This window comes from Mangifera indica, chromosome 19, assembly GCF_011075055.1.
Source record: "Mangifera indica cultivar Alphonso chromosome 19, CATAS_Mindica_2.1, whole genome shotgun sequence".
Taxonomy (NCBI): Eukaryota; Viridiplantae; Streptophyta; class Magnoliopsida; order Sapindales; family Anacardiaceae; genus Mangifera; species Mangifera indica.
The window spans coordinates 11486283-11508120 of NC_058155.1; the positions used below are offsets into that span (position 1 = coordinate 11486283).

General features: G+C 34.2%; 3 protein-coding genes and 1 non-coding gene across 5 annotated transcripts; 3 read left to right on the plus strand and 1 right to left on the minus strand.

The window, feature by feature from the left end:
• Positions 1-2682: 2682 nt before the first annotated feature.
• Positions 2683-5722, plus strand: LOC123203092 (wall-associated receptor kinase-like 14). Its single transcript, XM_044619268.1, has 3 exons — positions 2683-3609; positions 4285-4353; positions 4453-5722. Exons 1-3 carry the CDS (start codon positions 2895-2897, stop codon positions 5613-5615), a joined length of 1947 nt encoding a protein of 648 aa, XP_044475203.1. The 5' UTR covers positions 2683-2894; the 3' UTR covers positions 5616-5722.
• An 860-nt stretch (positions 5723-6582) lies between these two features.
• Positions 6583-8428, minus strand: LOC123203093 (allene oxide synthase 1, chloroplastic-like). The gene has a single exon (XM_044619269.1). It carries the CDS (start codon positions 8336-8338, stop codon positions 6758-6760), a length of 1581 nt encoding a protein of 526 aa, XP_044475204.1. The 5' UTR covers positions 8339-8428; the 3' UTR covers positions 6583-6757.
• A 4192-nt stretch (positions 8429-12620) lies between these two features.
• Positions 12621-18868, plus strand: LOC123203524. 2 transcript variants are annotated; one of them, XM_044619909.1, is made up of 6 exons: positions 12621-12803; positions 12904-12931; positions 13116-13490; positions 14807-15147; positions 15227-17158; positions 18682-18868. In XM_044619909.1, the coding sequence occupies exons 1-5, from the start codon at positions 12723-12725 to the stop codon at positions 15443-15445; spliced, it is 1044 nt and encodes a 347-aa protein (XP_044475844.1). In that variant the 5' UTR covers positions 12621-12722; the 3' UTR covers positions 15446-17158; positions 18682-18868. The 2 variants fall into 2 exon arrangements, with proteins under 2 accessions (XP_044475844.1, XP_044475843.1); XM_044619908.1 differs by having other exon boundaries at positions 12627-12803; positions 12904-12964.
• Positions 17256-17339, plus strand: LOC123203799. Its single transcript, XR_006499377.1, has one exon. It is a non-coding gene; the product is annotated as a small nucleolar RNA SNOR75 (small nucleolar RNA).
• Positions 18869-21838: the final 2970 nt, after the last annotated feature.

Here is a 21838-nt window from a genome sequence, read left to right on the forward strand (position 1 = left end):
TCTATAGTCTTCCTTTTAGAGCAACGAGAAAAAAAATTTACAATATTGAATCATAAGCAATCTTACGTACTTCTGATTTTAAATATTTAATTGAATATTTATTTAATTTTCAATTTAAAATTAATTAATTATACAATAATATATTATTTATCTGACGTGAAATTGCAATGATATGTTCACACATTACAGTACCCACCAAAAATCTGCTACTTTCAAGCCTGGCCTGTGGCTGTTTTGTCTTGAATCTGCTTTGGTTTGTGTGATTATTACGCCACAACTACCAGTGTTTGAAATCTGGTGCCCAGCTAGAGCCAGCCAGCCCCCACCACATCCCAACAAACGGGAAACTTTAATTTAATGAATTCTATAGTGTGAATGGATGGCATTATTTTGTTTTGTTTTTATTTAAAAATAGATAAAATCTTTGGACGAACTTTGGCTTTGTCATGGACTTTGTGTTTAAATTGAAGAAGGAAACGTGACAGAGAAGGGTTTACACATTATTTGGTATTAGCCAAAGGAATTATTTCCACCTAAAGTATTCTTTAATATTAAGTTTTTATTATTTAATTATAAAAATTTTAAATATTTATTCATAAAAAATTAAATTTATTAATTTGAAAAATAAAATTATTATTTTATTTATATAAGATTAAAATTTGTTAATTTTAATTATTTACGAGTGAATAAGTAAAAATTTTAAAATTAAAAAATAAAAACTTATCATTATAAGATATTTTGGGTGGAAAATAGTCCTTTTTGGCCTTATTTATTGCTCAAGGATATGCCCCAAAATTCAGGCTTTAGGGTACAAGCATTATAATTATAGCCTTCTCTTTTTGGCTTAATGGTTGAAATATTTGTCAATTTGTGGGGAACAGGGAACTCGTTTCGACTCCATATTGACACTCAAAATAATTGAAACATGGTGACCTAAATACGCCTTAGTCCATCTTCATGGTAAAACATCATGTCTGCGTATGATTTAGGTAATATTTTATTATTAAAAATAAAAAAATATTATAAAAATATATTATTCTAAAAATTATTGAGAATAATTTATTATGATATTTGATAAAAAATATATTGATATAAATAATTATTATATTTAATTAAATATAATAAAATAATATTAAAATATAATTTTATTTAAATATTTTTAGATATAATTATTTTAAAATATATTTTATATAACTCCTTAAGAAATATTTAGTTTGAGAAATGTTTTATTATCAAAATTGGTAAATTACCTAAAAGATAAATTATCTTAAGAATTACTGGGTATAAATCATTACTATGTTTGATTAAATTTGATAAAATTGGTTAAACATAAATAATTATTGTGTTTGGTTAGACACAATAAAAAAATACTAGTATATTATTTTACTGAAATACCTTTAGATATAATTATTTTAAAATAATTTTTATATTATTTGTTATATTAATTAAATATTCGATTATTTTAACTCTAAAAAAATTAATACATAAAGATATTGTTATAATAAAATTAAAATTATCTTGTTAATCTTTTAATAACTAAAGAGAGATAGTAATCAGACAACCCTTATATTACTTGTCATATCACTATTAGTAATAAAAGATTATCAAAATTTTTTATTACTTATAAATCAAAAAAATAATATAAATAATGAAAGATAGAGTATTAGAATAATCTTTAGTCCGCTTTAACCAAACGATCCCTTATATTAATTAAAAGTGAAGGAATGTTAATTCTAAAAAATTAATAAATAAGAATAAAATTATAATAAAATCAAGATTACTTTGATAATTTTTTAATACCTAAAATAAAAATGATAATTTAATTACCACTTATATTTACCTGTCACATTATTATTAATAATAATATATTATAATTATATTTTATTATTGATAAATCAAATAAGATAATATAAAAAATAAAAGATATATTATTAAAATAATTTTTTTTACTGTAAATCAAACAACCCTTAAGAGTTTTAAATCGGAGACTTATATAATTCATCATTAAACTCAAAATTTTAACTTTTTTTTTTAGTACGAGCGGTCCAATTTAAACTATCAATTTAATTAGAATGAAATTCCCAATTTAATTATGAGTAGGTAGCCTCTCAATATCAGGGACAGGATGACATACTGTTCAAAATCGTTGGTCCCATTCACCTACTTCAATAAATATTTAATAATTATGGTGTTAAATTATGATCTCCTTCTTCACGGGTAATTTATTATTCTCTTGAAAATCCTTGGTCCCATGTCAATAAAATCATCAACATAATTCAATATTTTGACTTTATTAGCCCGGACCGGAGGAAAATAAATAGTGAATGAATACATCAACAACTTAATGTTCAAATACGTGTTTCTAAGGTTATGTTTTAATTCTCGATTTGGGTCAAAGGGTTCGGTCTTAGTTCACTGCAATCTAATTTGATTAATTTTTTATATTGGTTTCTTCGTTTTTAACACCAATTCATCATTTTTGATGATTCATTCTCATCTTAAACTGATCTGATTAGCGCTTTCAAACCATGTTTTTCGAGAATTTGAAGAAACAATTCATTGTTGTTCATGCTCTGTTTTCACATCCGTGCAGACCAATGTGTTAATGTTAAATAGCCCGCGCTTTCTATAAGAAAGTCACAACCCTCCATCCCCATAACTACGTACCAAAAACACACAATAAAATATTCAATCTTCCTGAAGTAGCAGTCCAACTTTCACACACTGTTACTTGATGCACTCAACAACTACGACAAAATCTCCATATTCTCAAATTACCTTTCAAACTTTTTCAACCTTCAAAAGCTACTCTCAGCACAGTTGAATTCCTTCTTCTTTCTCAAAATTCTCCTGCTACCAGTTTCAGCTTTAATTATTATGAGATAGAATTCAACATGACTCTGAAACTACCTCTTCTCCTCTTTGTGGGAATCTTGAATGTATTTTCAATACTCAGTGTTGATGCATCTGCAACATGTGACAGATCATGCGGCAGCAACCTCGTCCCCTTCCCATTTGGATTCTCTAATGGCTGCCATATTCGCCTGAATTGCAGCTCAAAAGGTGATGTTTTCATAGGCGAATTTCCAGTTCAAACCATAGACACTGATAATATAAAGCTCATCATCCAACCCACATGCATCCGTTCAATCCAGACCCTTCACGAGCTCTTCTCCCACAACTACGCCCCAACATCAAGAAACGCCATACTTTTAAGCGACTGCAATTCCACTGTCACTACATGTAAAATACCTTCACTGATTGACGTGCAGACTCAGTTTCAGTCATTTAAATGCGTCTCAAATGATAGCAGCAATATCAGCTGCTATTCGGAGGAAAAAGATTATGGGTTTCTTGATTATGATAATCTCACCAGGCCGCAGTGCAAGTATCTTTTGTCGTCTATATCATCAGCGCCGTCCGTTTCAGGAGTTTCATTAGATATTCAGGTCGTCCAGCTGGGGTGGTGGCTAGAAGGATCGTGCCACTGTTCTAAGGATGCAAATTGTACTCCAGTTTTATCTCCTGGAGGAAGGCCCGGATTTCGATGCCACTGTAAACAAGGCTTCCGAGGAGATGGTTACCTTGCGGGCATAGGCTGCCATAAAGGTCAGTACTTTCTGGTTTTCCAGGGATTTTATACATAAACAGACTAGTCTTCACCCACATGAAAATACATAAACAGAGATGGTTTTCACACAATTAATCTTGCTTAAGTTTATAGTTTTAAGTGAAATAATCTACTAGACTCCATTTTACCAGTCAGACTAGTCTTCACCCACATGAAAATACATAAAATTTGTACTTGTCTCTGTAAAATAATGGTATGGAAGTAGCAGAGTTATATATTAAAAGGGGCCTGCTGCAGTGATATGTGGACTGACAGTTGAATGAAATTCCCACTGGCTAGCTGTATTGGAAAGTGTTAAATGATTAAAATGCCTTATTTCGAGGCAAAAAAGTAAAGGTAGTTGACCCCAATAGGACCCTGAAATGGTGCGCTGTGGGCCTGAGGCCATTCAACTACCATGCCAATCTCGAGCTAAAAAAAGGCTAGAAAAGGTGATTTCAATGGTCAACGGGCAATAGAGGGCATGTTATCATGTTCTTGGGGAGTATGGGCACCCAATGCATCTGGGGGACCCTCTTATTATTATTCTGTTGCTTTATAGACAAATCTTATTGTCTGGTGATATGTTTCCACTGCATATAGTCGATGCTTTTTCCTAAAGCTGAAAATTTACTGAATGTTCTTGATTGTTTGTAATTTTGTTATGTAATCAGACTGCAACACTTCAAAGTACATCTCTGGCCAATGTGGAGGAAAAATTAGAACTGCTATTTTGATTGGAGGTACCTAATTATTCTTACCCTACACCAATTGAACAGTACTGCCCTGTAACTTCTTGGCAACAAAACCCCACTTTCCCTGTAACTTGTTTTCTTTCTCAGGTAGCTTAGCCGGGGCTTCTTTGATTATCAGTTTGGGTCTAGTATGCTGTTTTATCCGAAGGCAATCCAATTCGAATACCAGAAACAGAACGAAACGCTGCCTGTCTCAAGCTAAAGGCATCAGCATTCCCATATATCCGTACAAAGAAATTGAGAGGGCCACAAACGGTTTCTCAGAGAAGCAACGGCTGGGAACTGGGGCCTATGGCACGGTTTATCGAGGGAAGCTCCATGATAATGATTTGTGGGTTGCTATAAAAAGGATAAAACAAAGAGACACTGACGGCATTGAGCAACTGGTGAATGAGATCAAGCTCCTATCATCTGTGAGCCATCCGAATCTAGTCCGCCTCTTGGGTTGCTCAATAGAACATGGTGAACAAATCCTTGTCTACGAATTCATGCCCAATGGAACATTGTGCCAACATTTACAAAGAGAAAGAGGTGATGGACTTGCCTGGTCAATTCGCCTTAACATTGCCACAGAAACTGCACAAGCCATAGCCCATCTCCATTCTGCCATCAATCCTCCAATATACCACAGAGACATTAAGTCAAGCAACATACTCTTGGATTACAACTTTAAATCCAAAGTTGCAGATTTTGGTTTATCCAGGCTTGGTAAGACCGAAACCTCCCAGTCCCACATCTCAACTGCACCACAGGGCACTCCAGGGTACCTTGATCCACAGTATCATCAGAATTTCCAACTCTCAGACAAAAGTGATGTATATAGCTTTGGAGTAGTTCTTGTTGAGATCATAACAGCTATGAAAGTAGTGGACTTTTCCAGGCCTCAAAATGAAGTTAATTTGGCTGGTTTTGCTTCCGATAGGATTGGCAAGGGGCGTTTAGACGAGATTATAGATCCATTTCTGGAGCCTCACAGAGATGCTTGGACCTTTTCTTCTGTTAATAAGGTTGCTGAATTAGCATTCAGATGCCTTGCTTTCCACAGGGACATGAGACCTTCAATGATGGAGGTAGCAGCTGAACTGGAGCAAATCAGGACAACTAGATGGGCATCTTCTGAAGAAATCAATTGCTCAACTTCATTAGAGCCATCTCCTTGCTCTTCTTTTTCCAATATAAGCCAAAGGCCTCTAAGTGAACAAAGCTCACCTTCATCAAATAGTTTGCTAAGTAATGTTGTAATTCAATGAACTGAATTTATTGAGGTGGGCACTGGATTCATATCCTCATGTTCATAGTTAATTTTTTATTTAGTATTGTCAACGTAGTATTGTAGTGGAACAGTTTTGTCCTTTCACCATGGCTCCATGAACTCTTGAAGGTTACAATATGGTTTTAAAACCCATGTTTGAAAACCATTTTTAGAATTAAAAAAGATTTGATTGATTTAAATCAAACAATTTAAACGTTAAATTGGGTTTAACCCAGTAAACATCAAATATCAATTTTTTTTTAATTTATATCATGATTAAATTTATTTTGATGTTAAAATAATTAAAACTATATATTTAATGTTAAATTACTTATTGGACCAAACTATCCTCTTTATCTAGCCAATGTGCGATCCGGTATTGAAAACATTATAAGCATTTGATGATATACAGTGTGGTTTCTGATAGGGAGAGTAAGACTTTAACTTGTTAAAGAAGAGTGGGCAGAGAGAGTCCCTACTCATCAATAATATACCAGCAGAATTGTGGCCAGAAAATCTTAAAATACAAAATATCAAACATTATCGTACTCCACGGTTGAAGTCAAGTACTTTTACTGGGGTCCAAAAGGCTGAATGCAAAGTAAGGTATCGTTCAATTTCTTATAAATAAAGTGGCATTCATGAATGAAAGAAAATGGGCCAGTTGTGGCCAATTGCGCCTCTTTTAGGGCTGAAAACAACCTTCATTAGGGTTAAATTTTATCCAAATTACTCAAAATTTGATTAAATGAATCGAATTTAAATTAAATATTAAACCAGGTTTTATGAAAACAAAATCAAATTAATCTCAAATTAATTATTTTATGGTAAATTGATAAATACTAATAAAAAATTTCAATAATTCAGCCGCCAAAAAGGTTTCAGTTTCTTACATTGTCAACTTTTACGTAAGTTTACGTATGCCATAATTCATTAGTGAAATAGAGAGACACTTGGCAGGCAAGTCGATGAAATAAATTATATTCAATATAACCAACCTAATGTCAAGGAAGATAACCAAACAAATGTTAAAAGACTGACTAGTCCTCATGATATGCTGTTAATTCCAGGCTTACCAACTATATTAACATCATTCATTTTCCCCAAATTACCCCTTCCAATTGCTTTATTCTCCAATCATCAGAAGCTCGCTCTCTTCAGCGAGGTTAACGTAACAGAAGACCCCAGTGCTGATGTTCCTACTTCCATCGCAAACGAATCGTATCGGAGGAACAATTCCACCACCAAAAGCCTGGAAATCAGCATCACGAAATCTTTTCCGGCGCACTGTTTATTTCCTACAGTCGGTTTCTCCGTCTCTGGTCCGTTTGACCACAGCACGTGCTTAAGCAACTTCTCGCCTTCGCCGACGAACCTATCCGCCACGAACTCCTCTGCTCTCTCGAATATTTTGGGATCTTTTGTTGCGAACGGTTGGTATCCGAACAGCAGTTCTCCTTTTTTCACTTCAAACGATGCGTCGTGGCTTGAAACGGTCATGTCTTTTTTGGCTTTTCCGTACTGAAACGGTACCGGAGGCTCGATGCGGCATGCCTCGTAGACGACGGATTTCATCAACGGCATCTGTTCTATTGCAGCCATCGTGACTTTTCCACCGTTGGATCTGACCGCCGCCCTGATCTCTTCTGCCAACTGAGTGTGGAGTTTGACCCCAGCTCGACCGATCCATTTTAACATGTTGGGGAAGAAAATCTTCATTCCTCCAAAGGAATTAAAGCATGTGGCAAATAACAGGTTGTGGCATGCTTCGTCTCTGGAGATGCCCAGCCTTTCTGCTTCATCGAGAATGGGACCCGATGACTCGTAGAAGAAATCGTACAGCCTCTGGTAATTTTTTTTAACCAGAAATGGAGGAAGACGAAATGTGTGGATGGATAATTCCTCTACAAGCTTTGGTAAGCCAAGAGTGAGTATTGGACTGAGTTGAAGGAGAACCCATATAGGAATAATAGAAGGTCCATCTTTGCCGAGTTTAGTATCAGCCGGGTTAACACCGTAAAGCGATCGTGCCAAGAAGTTAAAGGCGGCTTGGTCATTGGCTTCAGAGAAATTAGCTTTGGCTGTGGTAGCTAAATTTTTTTCAAGAGCTTCAAACAAGTCAGTGTAGGCAGAGTGAAACTCAGGGATAACCCTGTCTCGGCTAGACTTAAGTTGAAAGAACAATAGTTGTTTGAGTTTCCCGTGTTTCGGTTCCGACGGGTCAAGATATGACAAAACACGGTAACCACCGGTGAGTTCAGTAGAGGGCATGAAAGTACCAGTGAAAAGATCTCTCTTTTCAACTTTCGTCACGTCAAAAAGAGTGGGAAAGCTCTTACCGTCGAGCAAGGCGACGACGTTTGGATCAGAAGAGATGAAAGGGCCCGGTGGCATGTTGGTTCGAAACACAGTTGACTGGTACTTCTGCATTTTTGACTTGAAAAACTCTTCTTTACCGAGGTTGTAGAAATAGTCAAGACGGTCTTTGATTGGACCGATAAAAGGAAGACCATAGTTTCCTGGAATTTTACGGATCGGAAGTTGGGATGGTGAAACCGTGGTTGGTGGAGCTTGTACAGATGGTTTCTCGGAAACTGAGGCGGTGATCGGACGTACAGCAAGTCGACGGGTATATGTTTTTGATGATGAAGATTTATGTTGTGGAGTATGGAAGTGGGGTTGCAGAGAAGGAAAAGAAAGAGAAGTGGATGCCATTTCCATCGCAATATTGCAGAGACAGATAGAGAGAGGTACTTCAATAATAGAAAAAGATGGAGAAAATATTGTATGTTGTATAATAATACATATTGAAGTGCTAATTCCTTTTATAATGGGTTATGCTAGTGGTGGGTGGTGGGGCAGTAGTGTAAAAACCCCGTAAGCTATTTCGTGGTCGTGAAAGGTGTGCGTGCGTTTAGGGCTGGCCACTATTAGTATTTCCATGTGGACCGACTATTTGTCATCCAAACCCCCCAACTTTCTTGTCTATCTCCATTGGCACCACCATCATCACTACTACCACCACCACCACCATGTGTCCTATTAAGCTCCTTTCACATTCCACATCTATAATCCCTACAAAAACCGATGGCTTATATTTGATCTCTTCTTCTTTAGTTTCAGATGGTTAGATCTCATTACTTCTTGTCAAAGACTACTTTATGTTTGTGATGACTTGTAGAGTCGAACAAATTAATAGCTTATAACCTTTGACTCTTCAAAATTTGTGTATCTAATTGTATATTCGAAAACATATTCACATAGTTTTGTTATTTAGAATAATGAGTTATTCACCATGGATCATGAAGAAATTACCATTAAAATGAGGAGTGTTTGCCCTTTATTGGATTGATTTTGAAATTGGCCTTGGATGGGGTTTGCCTTTAGGTGAAGAGAGTTGAGAAATTGGCATTGTCAAAATGTGGGCGAGAAGAGGAGATTGATGATGAATTAGTAGCAAGTCGAGATGGGCCAAGTCGCGGATATGCGTTGGAAGCAAGGCTAAATGTTGTGCCTTTAGGTTTAAATTTTGTATTGAATTTGAATGAAAATATCCCATTTTGTGATCAAGAAACTAGACAATCGAAATAAGCCAAAGAGGGGAGAGAGAAAGAAAGGAAAAGAAAAGTCTGAGTAGACAAATTCATGTATTTTAGAAATTATTTTTAATTAGGGTTGTTATCTGCTTGCTCAATTACTTGTTTACCATTTTATATTGATGGATGGAAAACAAACTTTTCAAACTTAAATGTCAAAAATGGTCGTTTCAACAAAGTTTGCTAGGAAAACGGATTCCTCCTCATTAGTCATTATAATCATGTGCAAAAAAAATCTTAAAAAAGGAAAAAAAATTAATAAGATTTAATTACACATCCTACCCAAAGGAAATATTCATTATTTTAATTATTATAATTAAATTAAGAGTAATTAATCATTTTAGTGGAATGTTTAATATATTACATAAAAATGCGCACGTGTTTAACAACATAAATTATTTCGATAATTCCATTCCACGGCGGCACAAAAAGGGGAAAATGAGTTCACGTCTTCCTCCACGAGAGAATAGCCATGCATGTCGCATATTGCCTTGCATGTTTTCTATTTGGCCAAAGGACTATTTTCCACTCGATTTATAGTAAAATTTCAAACTCTTATTTTTTAATATTTAAAAATTTAAACATATATTTATAATTAAATTTTTATTAAAATAAGAGATAAAATTATTATTTATTAAAAAATTAAATTTTTATTATAATTTTTTTTTATATTTAAAAACTTTTTTTTTCTCAATTTAAGTTTAAAAAATAACAAAAACCTTATAGGATTTATTTTTCTTCCTCTGACACTAATTTTTTGAATAAAAAATTTTGTTTTTGTCTTTGATCAAAGATGGTCAAATAAGTAAGAGAGATAGACCAGAGCATAGATTAAAGGGAAGAGAGAACGATTGATGATCAAAAAAAAAAAATCGATGTTGAGGAAGAGAGATAAATCTTAAGAATTTTATCATTTTTTAAACTTTTGATTAAGAGAAAATGTAAATTTTTAAATATAAAAAATATATATATAATAAAATTTTAATTTTTAAATAAATAATAAATTTATCTTTAATTTTAATTCAAATTTAACTATTGGTGGATATTTAAACTTTTAAAAGTTTGAGATTTCTCTGCAACTTGGGTGGGAAATAGGCATTTGTTTCCACTTCACTGAGATTTTGAGACAATCGCCTCACCCGTGCACGTTTCCATTATGTGCTGTCCACGTGCTTCTGCCTAGGGTATGATTTTCTATGATTGATATCCTTACTGACTCTTGACTCGAAATTTTGAAGAAAGAAACACTTGATCGAGTGCCATTTTCTTCACTCGCCAACATGGCGCGTGCAGATTGGACTGACAATCAGTCGTCCAATTTGGCGGAGACCGTCCCCACGCACCCAGCCACGCCGATGTTGACGGTGAAATATTCTCGTGTCCTCATGTACAGATGTTTAGCGTGGGTTTATCATCGATTATTTAGCTTTCGGACAAATTAATAACGTGGTTGAATTTGTGAATCCTGATTTGCTATTCTGAGCTTTGAAAATGTTCAATATGGAGAAGTCGTCGAAAGCTTAGCTTTCAACTTCCGTCCATGGCGACTCTGAGCTTTGAAAATGTTATTGGTCCACTCTTTTATTGCGTGCCGCCAAAAATGGTTAGGCACCGTAAGGAACAACGCAGGTTTGGACGGAGTGGTTTAGTGATTCTTTTCATCTTTTCTTTTTTTAACGTGCTTTTCGTATACACTATTATTAGATTCGGAGTTGGTCAGAAATCGCCAAACGAGATTTTTGGACGGTTGTCTTTTGGCTATTCCCATTTCCAGCAAAAGATAGGTTGCAAAATTTGCTTGTTATTGCTTAGAATGCCTCGTCATGTATTCACAAAAGCCTAATATTACGTGTGGTCTCTACCAAGGTTTGATATTTGGATAGAATGTTAACAGTGAACGGTGGTCTAAGTCAACCTAAGATTGAATCGATTGATTTGTGGTTAAACTAATAAATGATTTAAGAAATATATTATATTTTTTGTTAATTTAAAATTATTCAATCAGTTAATGATACATATTAAATTTATATTTATTTATGTATTTAAAATACATATATATAATTTTATTATATGATAAAATATCATTTGAGAATCTAATCAAGTATTTAAAAAAAGTATGAGTAATATTGCTTGTATCTTTTATTTTCTTCTTCACCGGATAAATTGATATGTTTTAAAGAACAATTGTATTGTATTTAATTTGTACATGGGCTAATGTAAAATTTTGCCCTAATTGCATAAAAACCAAATGAAAAAAACCCTAACCTTACCATATTGGTCTCTTGTTACTTTCATTGTTGCTAATCTCTTCCTGGTAGCTATTTCCAACAAAAAAAATTGTCTTTATCATCTTCTTGTCATATTGATCTTATCATTTCTATCTCATATTTATTAACAATTTTTTCTTTATCCTAAATCAATGTTTCACCTACCAAAATGGTATAAAAATTTTAATTAAATGTCACTTAATATAATTTAATGGCTCAAATAATTGATGAGTGAGTCATAATTAGATCAGTTAAATATATTAATCCAATCTAAGTTTTAAGGTTTTGGTCCTTATATGTATGTATGGTATCAAATGACATATTTTATTAGGGACTATTACTACTACTACTTATATCAAATTCTGCCCATCAACTTATTATTATAAGTTTGCCCTTGGGAATTAATTAATTTTTTTCATTCTTCAATTCCTATCTTATTTTATATGTAAGAAATAACTAATTAATTTAAGTAATATATAACTAGTTTTACAATTTCCCATAAAAATGGTTAAGCGATCATTAATTAATTAATTAAAATGTCTTGTAAATTATCCATATTATATGCCAAATGATTCCATATTATTTCATTTTCGTCTTCAATAATAAAATAACGATGACTTGGACTCCGGGGGGCACATCTTGAAAAGACTGGGTTTAGATACTCTACATTATAATGTTGCCGTAAGTTTACAGGTGGACCAATCACCACAGAACAGCTCAGCATCAACATGTCCCGCTAAATCAAGGGTAAGATCAAGCTAAATTAAGCTTGATTCGACCGTCAAATTAGTAATATCATGAATTTGATTAGTAATATCATAAATTGAAGTTTGAATGAATGAGTCCAATTTGGTTCAAAAAACTATATTTAATCTTTTAATTTTTAATATATCAGTCAAAACCACAGAAATTTATATATTTATTAAACTCAAAAAATAAGATTTTAATAATATCAATATAATATTTAAAATTATTAAAAATATATTAATATTTTTTATCGAGCGAATTAATATGATACCCGAATTCAATTAAAAAATTAACTCAAACCCAAACTCAAAAAGTCAAAACAAGTTAACCCATTAACTCCTCATGAGCCACTTAGCCCGTTTGGGAACGTGGTTGTTGGTTCCCTCCAAGCCCATGAATTGAAGAAACACACCCTTAGGAGTTGTGAGCAGGAGTTAGGGTTTAAGCGGTCCAAAGAAACAGAGAAAACCCAAACTCTTTGCAACACAAACTAAAATGGAAGTGCACCCAATTTGTCTTGGAATTCCTATCCCACAAGTCAAGTCTTCAAGTAATCGTCTACTCGCTCATCGAACTGTAAGCAGTCACTTTTCAATTCCATTTTCTTAACCTTGCGTTTCTTCTTCATTTCCTTTATTATAATCACTTATCTCTAATTCTAATCTTACAATTCAAGGTCTCTCCGGCCCACGTCGTTTCGAAAGGTCCGAATGTTCGTTTTGGGAATACGTTTAGATGTATAATCTCTTTTGCACTCTACTTTTATCTGTATCAGTGTTATTTTGTTTCATTTCTGTGGTTGTTGAGAAGGCTGAGGCTTTTTGTAATTGTTTTAAATTGGTAATTATATACTTGAAGAATGGGATTAATAAGAATGTACTTTTGCAGGGCATATTTTGCCTCGTTTAAAGTACAAAACTGGAGGTTCTTTGTTATGGCGATTGCAAAGAGGAGCTATTGTATGTGCCTCTAGTTCTGATACTGAGGCAAAGTTGGACATTTCTAAGAGAGACAATTCTGGTGTAGCCTTTGTCAGTTATAATGGGGTGGAGCCATTTCGTGGGAAATCAGGTTCTGTTTCGTTTTGTGGCTTAACTCACCAGCTAGTGGAAGAAGGGAAGTTGATGTCAGCTCCTTTCCAAGAAGACAAGGGTTCTTTCCTCTGGATTTTGGCTCCTGTTGCTCTCATACTGTCATTGATCCTTCCTCAGTTTTTAATTGGCGATACCATAGAAAATTTCTTGGAGAACGAGATTCTCATAGGTAAGATAGTTAGTTGCTTTCTCTTATGTTAACCAGTTTTAAACTCAAATAACTATGGTAGAATATGTGTTTATATTCCATTTTTTTATTTGTTTCAATCCATGATGGTTTTCTTTTTTATCAATTTTGTATCACATGCTTTCAAGTGACAAATTTTAGTATGAAAAGGACAGCTTTACAATATTTATAGCCCAAAATTATTAGGTTTAGGGTGATATGCAGTAAGATAAGTATTATGGCCTTTGCTTTGAGTGAGTATCATGTGTTTGAATGTGTTACTGGGTAAGTGCTGCTAATCCCAAATATTTGAAACAAAATCTCGTGGATGATTCATTTTGGCTGCTAGCGTAAAGAGACTGAACTTGAAAGAGAGATTATGCTGATTTCATTTAACTCTCTTATTGAGTGGTAAGAATTACAAGAAATGTATTAGATTAAAACTTAGCCAATAAATCAATCAACTGGTGTTGACATGATAAAAACTTATGAAAATTTTTAATGTTCTCATTGTTAAAAATGAGTCTGAACTGACAAAAGGTTGTAATTGATTTTTTTAGTAGAGTTACTTTTTTTTCTGAATATTTTTCTCCCTCTGGTATTAAAAATTTCTTCTTGTTCTGCAAGATGAAATAGACAGGACAGTAAAGAGTAAAATACATTAAGGTTTCCAATAGGTATAGATTGTGCTTATTCTAATTGAAGGTCGTAATCTGAATATGGCAATTTGCTGTCTTAGTCTGGTGTTGCAGTCTCTAAGCATTAAAGAAAGGGAGGCTATAGAGGAGGTATTGTTGTGTCAGCCCCGCATTTATCAATTAAATGTAGGCACTTGGCCCCAGCTATAAATGCATTATGTCTGCATGATAAATGTTAGTTCATTTGTGTGTCATTGGCAGTGAAAGAGTCAAAGCAGACTGGACTTGATGTTTATGCCTCTGTAAATTAATATACTTCAGATTAAAACATTTCTTAACATATAAATTACTTTAAAAAAAAAAAAAGCACAGTTGAAGTAGTAGAGTCATAGAAAACTACAGAGTTTATATTGAATTAGTTTTCCTCTGGATTGATCTTCATATCTCCAATATGGTTCTATAATTCAATCATAAGTAGCCAACTCCAGATATAGGCCTGTTTGGGGTTCTCTTTTATCATTTTTGTGTTTTCTGTTTCTTTGTGATCCTGTTTATTTATTTGTTATTTGAAACCAAACATGGCACTACTTACTCTATACGCTCACGATTATTTTTTGCTTATTTCTTAGTGTTTTTGAGAAAAAGGTTCCAGAGATAATTTCCCTTGTGATAATCATGCAGAATTTGTGGCTTCACTAACTTCTGAGTCTACGTTTTATATCGGTCTTGCAACATTTTTGCTTGTGACTGATCATGTTCAGAGGCCATATTTGCAATTCAGTCCAAAGAGGTGGGGACTTATCACAGGCCTTAGAGGATACTTGTCATTTGCTTTCTTCACAGCAGGCTTTAAGGTTGTCGCTCCTCTCTTTGCTGTCTATGTAACTTGGCCAGTGCTTGGCCTGCCAGCCTTGGTTGCAGTGTTTCCTTTTCTATTTGGCTGTGCAGTTCAACTTGCATTTGAGACATATCTTGACAAGCGACGGTCATCTTGTTGGCCACTGATTCCGATTATTTTTGAGGTGCTTCTTTTTCATTTAAGAAAATGTGTTCTCTTGATTTAAGTTAATGCCTGATACCCAATTTTTATGTTGATTGTAGTTATATAGACTATATCAGTTGAGCAAAGCTAATCATTTTATTGGGAGGTTGATGCTGCCGATGAAAGATGCTCCAAGATCACCAGAATGGCTGGAGAGAAGTGGTGCAATGTTTGGCATGGTGGTAACTTTCCAAGTCCTTGGTGTGCTTTGCCTGTGGTCTTTGTTGACATTCCTTCTAAGGCTCTTTCCTTCAAGGGCCGTGGCTGGCCACCACTGATTTTTACTTGGGACACTGTATATCCATTTCTAATGGTTCTTGAACTCCTTTATTGGCGGGATGTACATTTATGTAAGCGCCACTTGTTGACATGGTGATGATCTAATGATCTTGTGGCCGCAAAATTTTGCTCAAATTGGGATGCTTGATTGAGATAGATCATGAAGTTTGAAATTTTGGGTGCCTAGATTGGGGGAATGAGGTTTGGTAGACTTCACACTGATTTCTATTAACCACCAGATTCTTATTGCATTACTAAAACCAAAATTTTCTTTATTTGTGAGGGAGTTACCTTTAATTACAAGTCCAAAAGTTGCCTTAAAGATAAATTTACCATGTTATTGCAGCCTCTGAATGACATGGTTTTCATATCTAATACCGAACTTCTGCTTCAAATTCCACAGAACAACACAGTATCCCACTGACATATGACTTGCAGAATCAGGCTTTATGAACTATGAAGGATATCTATATTTCTAAGAGTTTTCACCAGTAATCTCGACAGGAACATTTTCCATCTTTAAATTGATGAAACCTTTTGTTGTCACTAAGAATGGTCTCTCTTTTCTCAATGCTTGAAAGTATCTTGACAAAGTTGTGGCAATCTCAGCAGATCCTTAAGATTTTTTATGATCCTTAGTGGCTCACGGAGGAGTCCTAATAAGCCCCTAAGCAATGGCCAACCTTTCACTGTGATACATCAATGCCTTCTCTTTTGCTTCTTGGTCAAGATCATCAAGTACATACTTTGTGTCTGGCAAAGTAGCCAGCTTTCCTCACCTCCTTACCCAAACACCTGAGCTTTTCATAGGCCTCGCTTCTCTCTGGACTAGTTATCTTCTGGTTTGAAATTAAGTTAGTCCCTTTCTTTCTTCTTATTACTAAGCCTAAAGCCCCAAGGTGATACAAATGAACCTAATTCACCAGGCCGATCTGTTGGTCAAGTTTTGGTGTATTTCTCTGGTGTCTTCCTCACCACAGAGCTTGGTTCAGTTGGCATTGCTTTTGATTATCTCTTTTGCTGCAGCAATCTTCTGTGACCTTCCAAGAAGATCAACAATACTATTGTAATGCTCCATTGTTGGATAAATATAATAATCCCGGCTCATTGACTCGAAATGATTTAATCCTTCATCCACTGCTCCTAAGCTAACACAAGCCTCTTTAACACCATCAAAAGTAGACCCATTTGGCCTCACCCAGGCTTCTTTCATCTGGGCAAAGATTTGAAGAGCTTCTTTTCCTTCCCCATTTTCTGTCAAACCCAGCAGCATCAAATTCAGAGAATCCAAAATTCTTTCGGATATTTGCTCAAACACTCATTTGGCACTTCTAGTGTCACCCAATCCACAGTACAATGTGCAGACACTTTCATGATGAATGAAAGGAGGACTCCATTGAATAGATATTCTTCAAATCCACCAAATTTCATTTACAGTGTATTGCAGACATTGAAGAGTTGAACCGCGGAAGCATGGGTCCACCCGAGGTTGTCGACTCGACGGTGGTGGAGATGTAAATCATAAAGGTGATAAGGGTAATTTGGACATTTAAATAAGCAGCTGTGAATGGTTATTTTCGTACTTTCATCACTGGAGTTACAACGAAAACCCTAACCCTAAGAGTAACATAAGTATAAAAGATGATGCAGTCTGAACGAGAGAGGCATTATGAGGTGTGTTCTCTGCAGCAGTCCAACACTCTGAAACGACGGTATATACCTCTTCGGTAACCGTGTTTAATTTCTTTTTTTAAATTTTTAGTGTGTTCTTGTAAGATGAATCTTACCGACTGAGATTGATTGGGGTTATCTCTGTGATGATGAATTTTGATGACGAGTCCGATAACTAATCCATTCACCTTGACGACAAATCGAGGCATTTGTCTGAGAGTAACCCCCAATTCACCTTTTGTTTTCATTTTCTGGTTTTGTATGTTTAAGTTTTCTCAATGAAAAAGAGTCCCAACAACTTTTAGATTGCTTTGAATGACCGAAACCAAACGTTTTTGCAGTCTTGAAAATTGAAAGAACCAAAGCTTTTGTTTTCATTTTATATTCTTGTAATTTCTTCTGATATTCAGCTACTTATGGTTGTTTATTGCAAGATTAATTTAGCTTGTAAAGTAATTTGATCAGGAACTTTAAGGACGAGATTGTTGTTGTAGATTTACGTCAGGGAAATGCAAGTCACTGAGAATGAGCATTTTATGAGAACTTATGTGCCTTGTTTCGTATGAAATTACCAAACATTAAAATCCTTAGTTATTTGTTATGCCTAAACAAAAACAGTATGACAAATATAATGCTTTAAAAATCAGAATGACGAAAGGAAATTACTTAAAAATTTTGGAATATATGAGAATCTCTTGCTATATCAACAAGACTATATAAGATGACTATAACTATAAATGAAAGCTTGGATTAGATTATTTGGTGAAGAATACATCATGCATAGATGCCTGTAAAGCCATAAGGATCATATTTTCTGAATGCATAATTTCAAGGCAAGTAGAGGCTCGTCTAAGCACAATCAATTATTAATTAGTTGTCTACTCCTTGTCGAGCCATTCTTTACTCGAAGATTTAATGTTCTATAAGTTTTTTCAAGGCTGAAATGGTTTTTGGATACCATGCAAATGTTTGTGGTTGAAGGTTATATTTCTTGTTTTTACACCTGCACACATATATATTGATTCAGTATTCAATTTTAATGTCTCTGGTGGGCATTTATAGAGAAGATGTGGCAGTGATGATGACAAAGACCTTTTATTTTATGAGGCAATTGCTGTGATTATGTCTCAAGCACTTTTGAGCTACATCGCAATAAAAATAAGATCTTTATGCATCATTGTTCTGTTTTCACTGTGATTGATAAATATATGACCGTCATGTAGTATATGTGGCAGTAATTTGTCTTTGCTCATACAAACTACTTATGTGCGCTTTTCTATGCTCATCTTTGATGAAGAATGTAAACTTATGCGGATTGTGTGTTTTTACTTGCATTGGATATGAGGTTTTATTGGTCATTTAATCTCTTTGTGATAGAGTTTGATATATCTACAAAATTACAAGTAATTGAATGGAAAAACAATGGATTAGAAAGACTCATCTCAAGTGTCTGTTCTGTTTCCATTGTGTTGGGCTCATCACTCATGCCAATTAAAACTATTCTTCATTCTTCATTAAGCAGTATCTGTTGCCATGTAATTGCCAAACAACTTATCCATTGCAGGGTTTACCAAGAAGACAGACCAAGGTGCTGTCAGGCCAGGGGGAATCATTACTCAAGGGATGTTGATGTACCAGCCCAAATAATTGGTTAAGTTTCTTTTCAATGATTGTAATTTGGTTTTAATTAGATTATATATATGTATTTATTTATGTTTGAGGTGTTTAATAGATAAAATTGAGGTTTTTTTAATCCAAAACCAAGGGTAATAAGAAAACATCTTTTTTTGGCACAGCGTGTAGACGCACCACCGATTACCATAATGCATTGTGCTTGGGCTGGCCGAGCCTAGCATGACATTGTTCACCGTATTTAAAAAATTATTAATTTTTTACTATTATACAAGGAATCTAATGAGTTGACATGGGAAACTCTAGTTTTGCTGGTTTGGTCCATGAACCATATCAGAATTGGTTCATGTTAAATCGGAATCAGAATCAAACTGAATTGAAATAAGAATCGGATTTTGACGGTTCGATTCAGGTTTTTCTTATTTTGATCAGTTCATGAATCAGCGATTAAAGCATGGGTTAACAGATTCATGAACTGATGGTTAAATCACCTGTTTATAGATTCATGAACAGGCAGTTCATATATTCATGAATCGGTAGTTCAATAATTTAATTTAAAAAAATTATTAATTTTAAATGAAATAATTAAAATTTTTTTAATTAAGAAAATATAAAATTATATGGTCCCCTGTGAATTTTGGAAAGGTTGCTTTGCACTTTTTACAAATTATATGGTCGTTGCGTCTATTAATTTTTTTATTTTTTATATAAAATTTTACTTATAAATATTTTTATTCAATCTTTTAACTTTCTTATTTATTTATTCTCATTTTTCATTTGGTTTAAGGTGTGTGAGTAAGGCAATCTTTTAACTCTCTTATTTATTTATTCTCATTAAGTCTTGCCTTACTCACACACCTTACAATATTTTACTTATAAATTGTCAGAATCTGGCTTTGGTTTCAGTTCTGACGATTCTGATTCTAGTTTTATATGGATCAGTTAGCTTCATGACTTTGCTGGCTGTGTAAAAGAAAAGAGGCTGGTTGTGTACAAAAAAACAAGGGTGTTTAGGCTATATCGTAGATTGGCCCGACCCCTGGCATGTCTAGTGGGAGAGCAAGTTGGTATGCAACAGTGTTAACTTTCTCGAAATTTTCAAACTTGGTAACTCTGATTAAGGAAAACATGGTCATCAGCTGAGAATTCTATGTTTTTCCTTTGATTATTCACGTAACTCATTTACCTGCTTTGTGCTTTGAGCTCTCTTCATTTTTTCCTTCAATATTTCAAATTTAAATAGGATATTGATTAGGTCAATTCAAGCCAATCGAGATTTAGATTGACTGATAGATTATTGGATCAATATACTGTTTAAATAAATATTTAAAATAATTTTGATTATTTAATAATTAAATATTAAATCTGAATTTTAATTGATCAAAGGCCAAAGGATTTATTCCCACCCAAAGTATCATCTTTTTTCAAATTATTATCTTTTAATTTTGAAAATTTCATTAACTGTGTTAGTTTTAAAGATAAAATTATCATTTTATATATAATATTAAAAATAAACTTAAATTTTATTTATTTTTCTTTCTTAAACCCTAAAAATTAATTATTGCCCTCCAAAGTCAAATTTTTTAAAATGACATTTTTCCTTTTAGAGTTTAGTTTTCAAATTTCAACATCATTGCCAATGACTTCTCTCTCCTTACGTTTTTCTCCCTTCAACGATCTCTCTTCTCTCACTTGGATGGCCAATTGGCGTCAAATAAAGTCAGAGAGACGGAGAGTTTTATTGAAAAAAGATCATCTTCTCAGAAGAGAACGAGGAAGATACTCGTCTTCTTCTAGAAATACGATCATCTTCCCGGACAACGATGAGATCTTCCCGACAAAGATGAGCGTTTTCCTTGTCATCTTTTGGGAAAACGATTGTTTTCCTAGACGAAAAACTTCGTCTTTTCGTCTCTTTGGTTTCATTCAATGCCAATAAAAAATTTAAGTGAGAGTAGAGAGATCACCGAAGAGAGAGGGAGAGGTTGTTGACAATGACGTTGAAGTTTGAAAACTAAACCCTGGGGGGGGGGGGGGGGGGGGGGAGGAATGTTATTTTTAAAACTTGGCGTAGATCTCTTCAGTTTCATTCAATGCCGATCAAAAATTTAAGTGAGAGTAGAGAGATCACTGAAGAGAGAGGTTGTCGACAATGACGTCGAAGTTTGAAAACTAAACCCTGGGGTGGGAGGGGGTGGGCTGGGAAGGGGGAGGGGGGGGAGAAGTATGTTATTTTTTAAAACTTAACGTAGGAGAAAAATAGTTATTTTTTAGGGTTTAGGAGGGAAAAATGAGATAAAATTTTAAAGGGTTAAGATTCCGTTAATTTTAACCACTTATGGGTGAGTAAATAAGATTTTCAAAATTAAGAGGCGAGAACTTATAAAAGGAGAAAACTTTGGGTAGAAATAAGTCCTTTGGTCATAATCAAAATTGGATTTAGACCATGGGATGGGTCTTTAGGCCAAGTCTTAATGTTGATCTTAGCATGAATAGTTGATTAAACCGATAGTTTTGAGACATTTGAAGATGTTTCATTTTTTTTTAAAACTTAAACTAAGTTTATATGACATAATCATGTAGAATTGACTAGTCAATCAGATTTTCAAAACATATGTTTCCCCTATTATTTCAATGATTTTATATGTTTGTTGTACTAATTCTCGATCCAACATATTCTTCTTAAACCTTATACGGAGAACTCTCGTAATTATTGTAATTATTATTATATGCAACTTAGCAAAGAATTTCTTCTGTTTCCCCTTGATATGGAACACACAAGATGGCATTTTCCTAAAAGGATTTGGATACTTAGACTAAGCTACTAGTAAAATTCTCTTGTAAATGATTTGAAAATATAAAGGAAAATTAGTAAAAATGGTTAGGAAGCCAAATTCAAAGGCGTAACCTTAAATTGTTGTTGTCGAGTAGCAGGGCCGCCGACTACTATTCCTTAACGCAAGCATGCACGGTGGTAGACTCTCTTTGATGTCAAGACCAAGCCAACGATGGAGAAAAATTCCTGTTTCCAACTTACAGACTTCCTGGAAGGATCCGCTGTTAACATATGTGCGGCTTACATTGAAAGA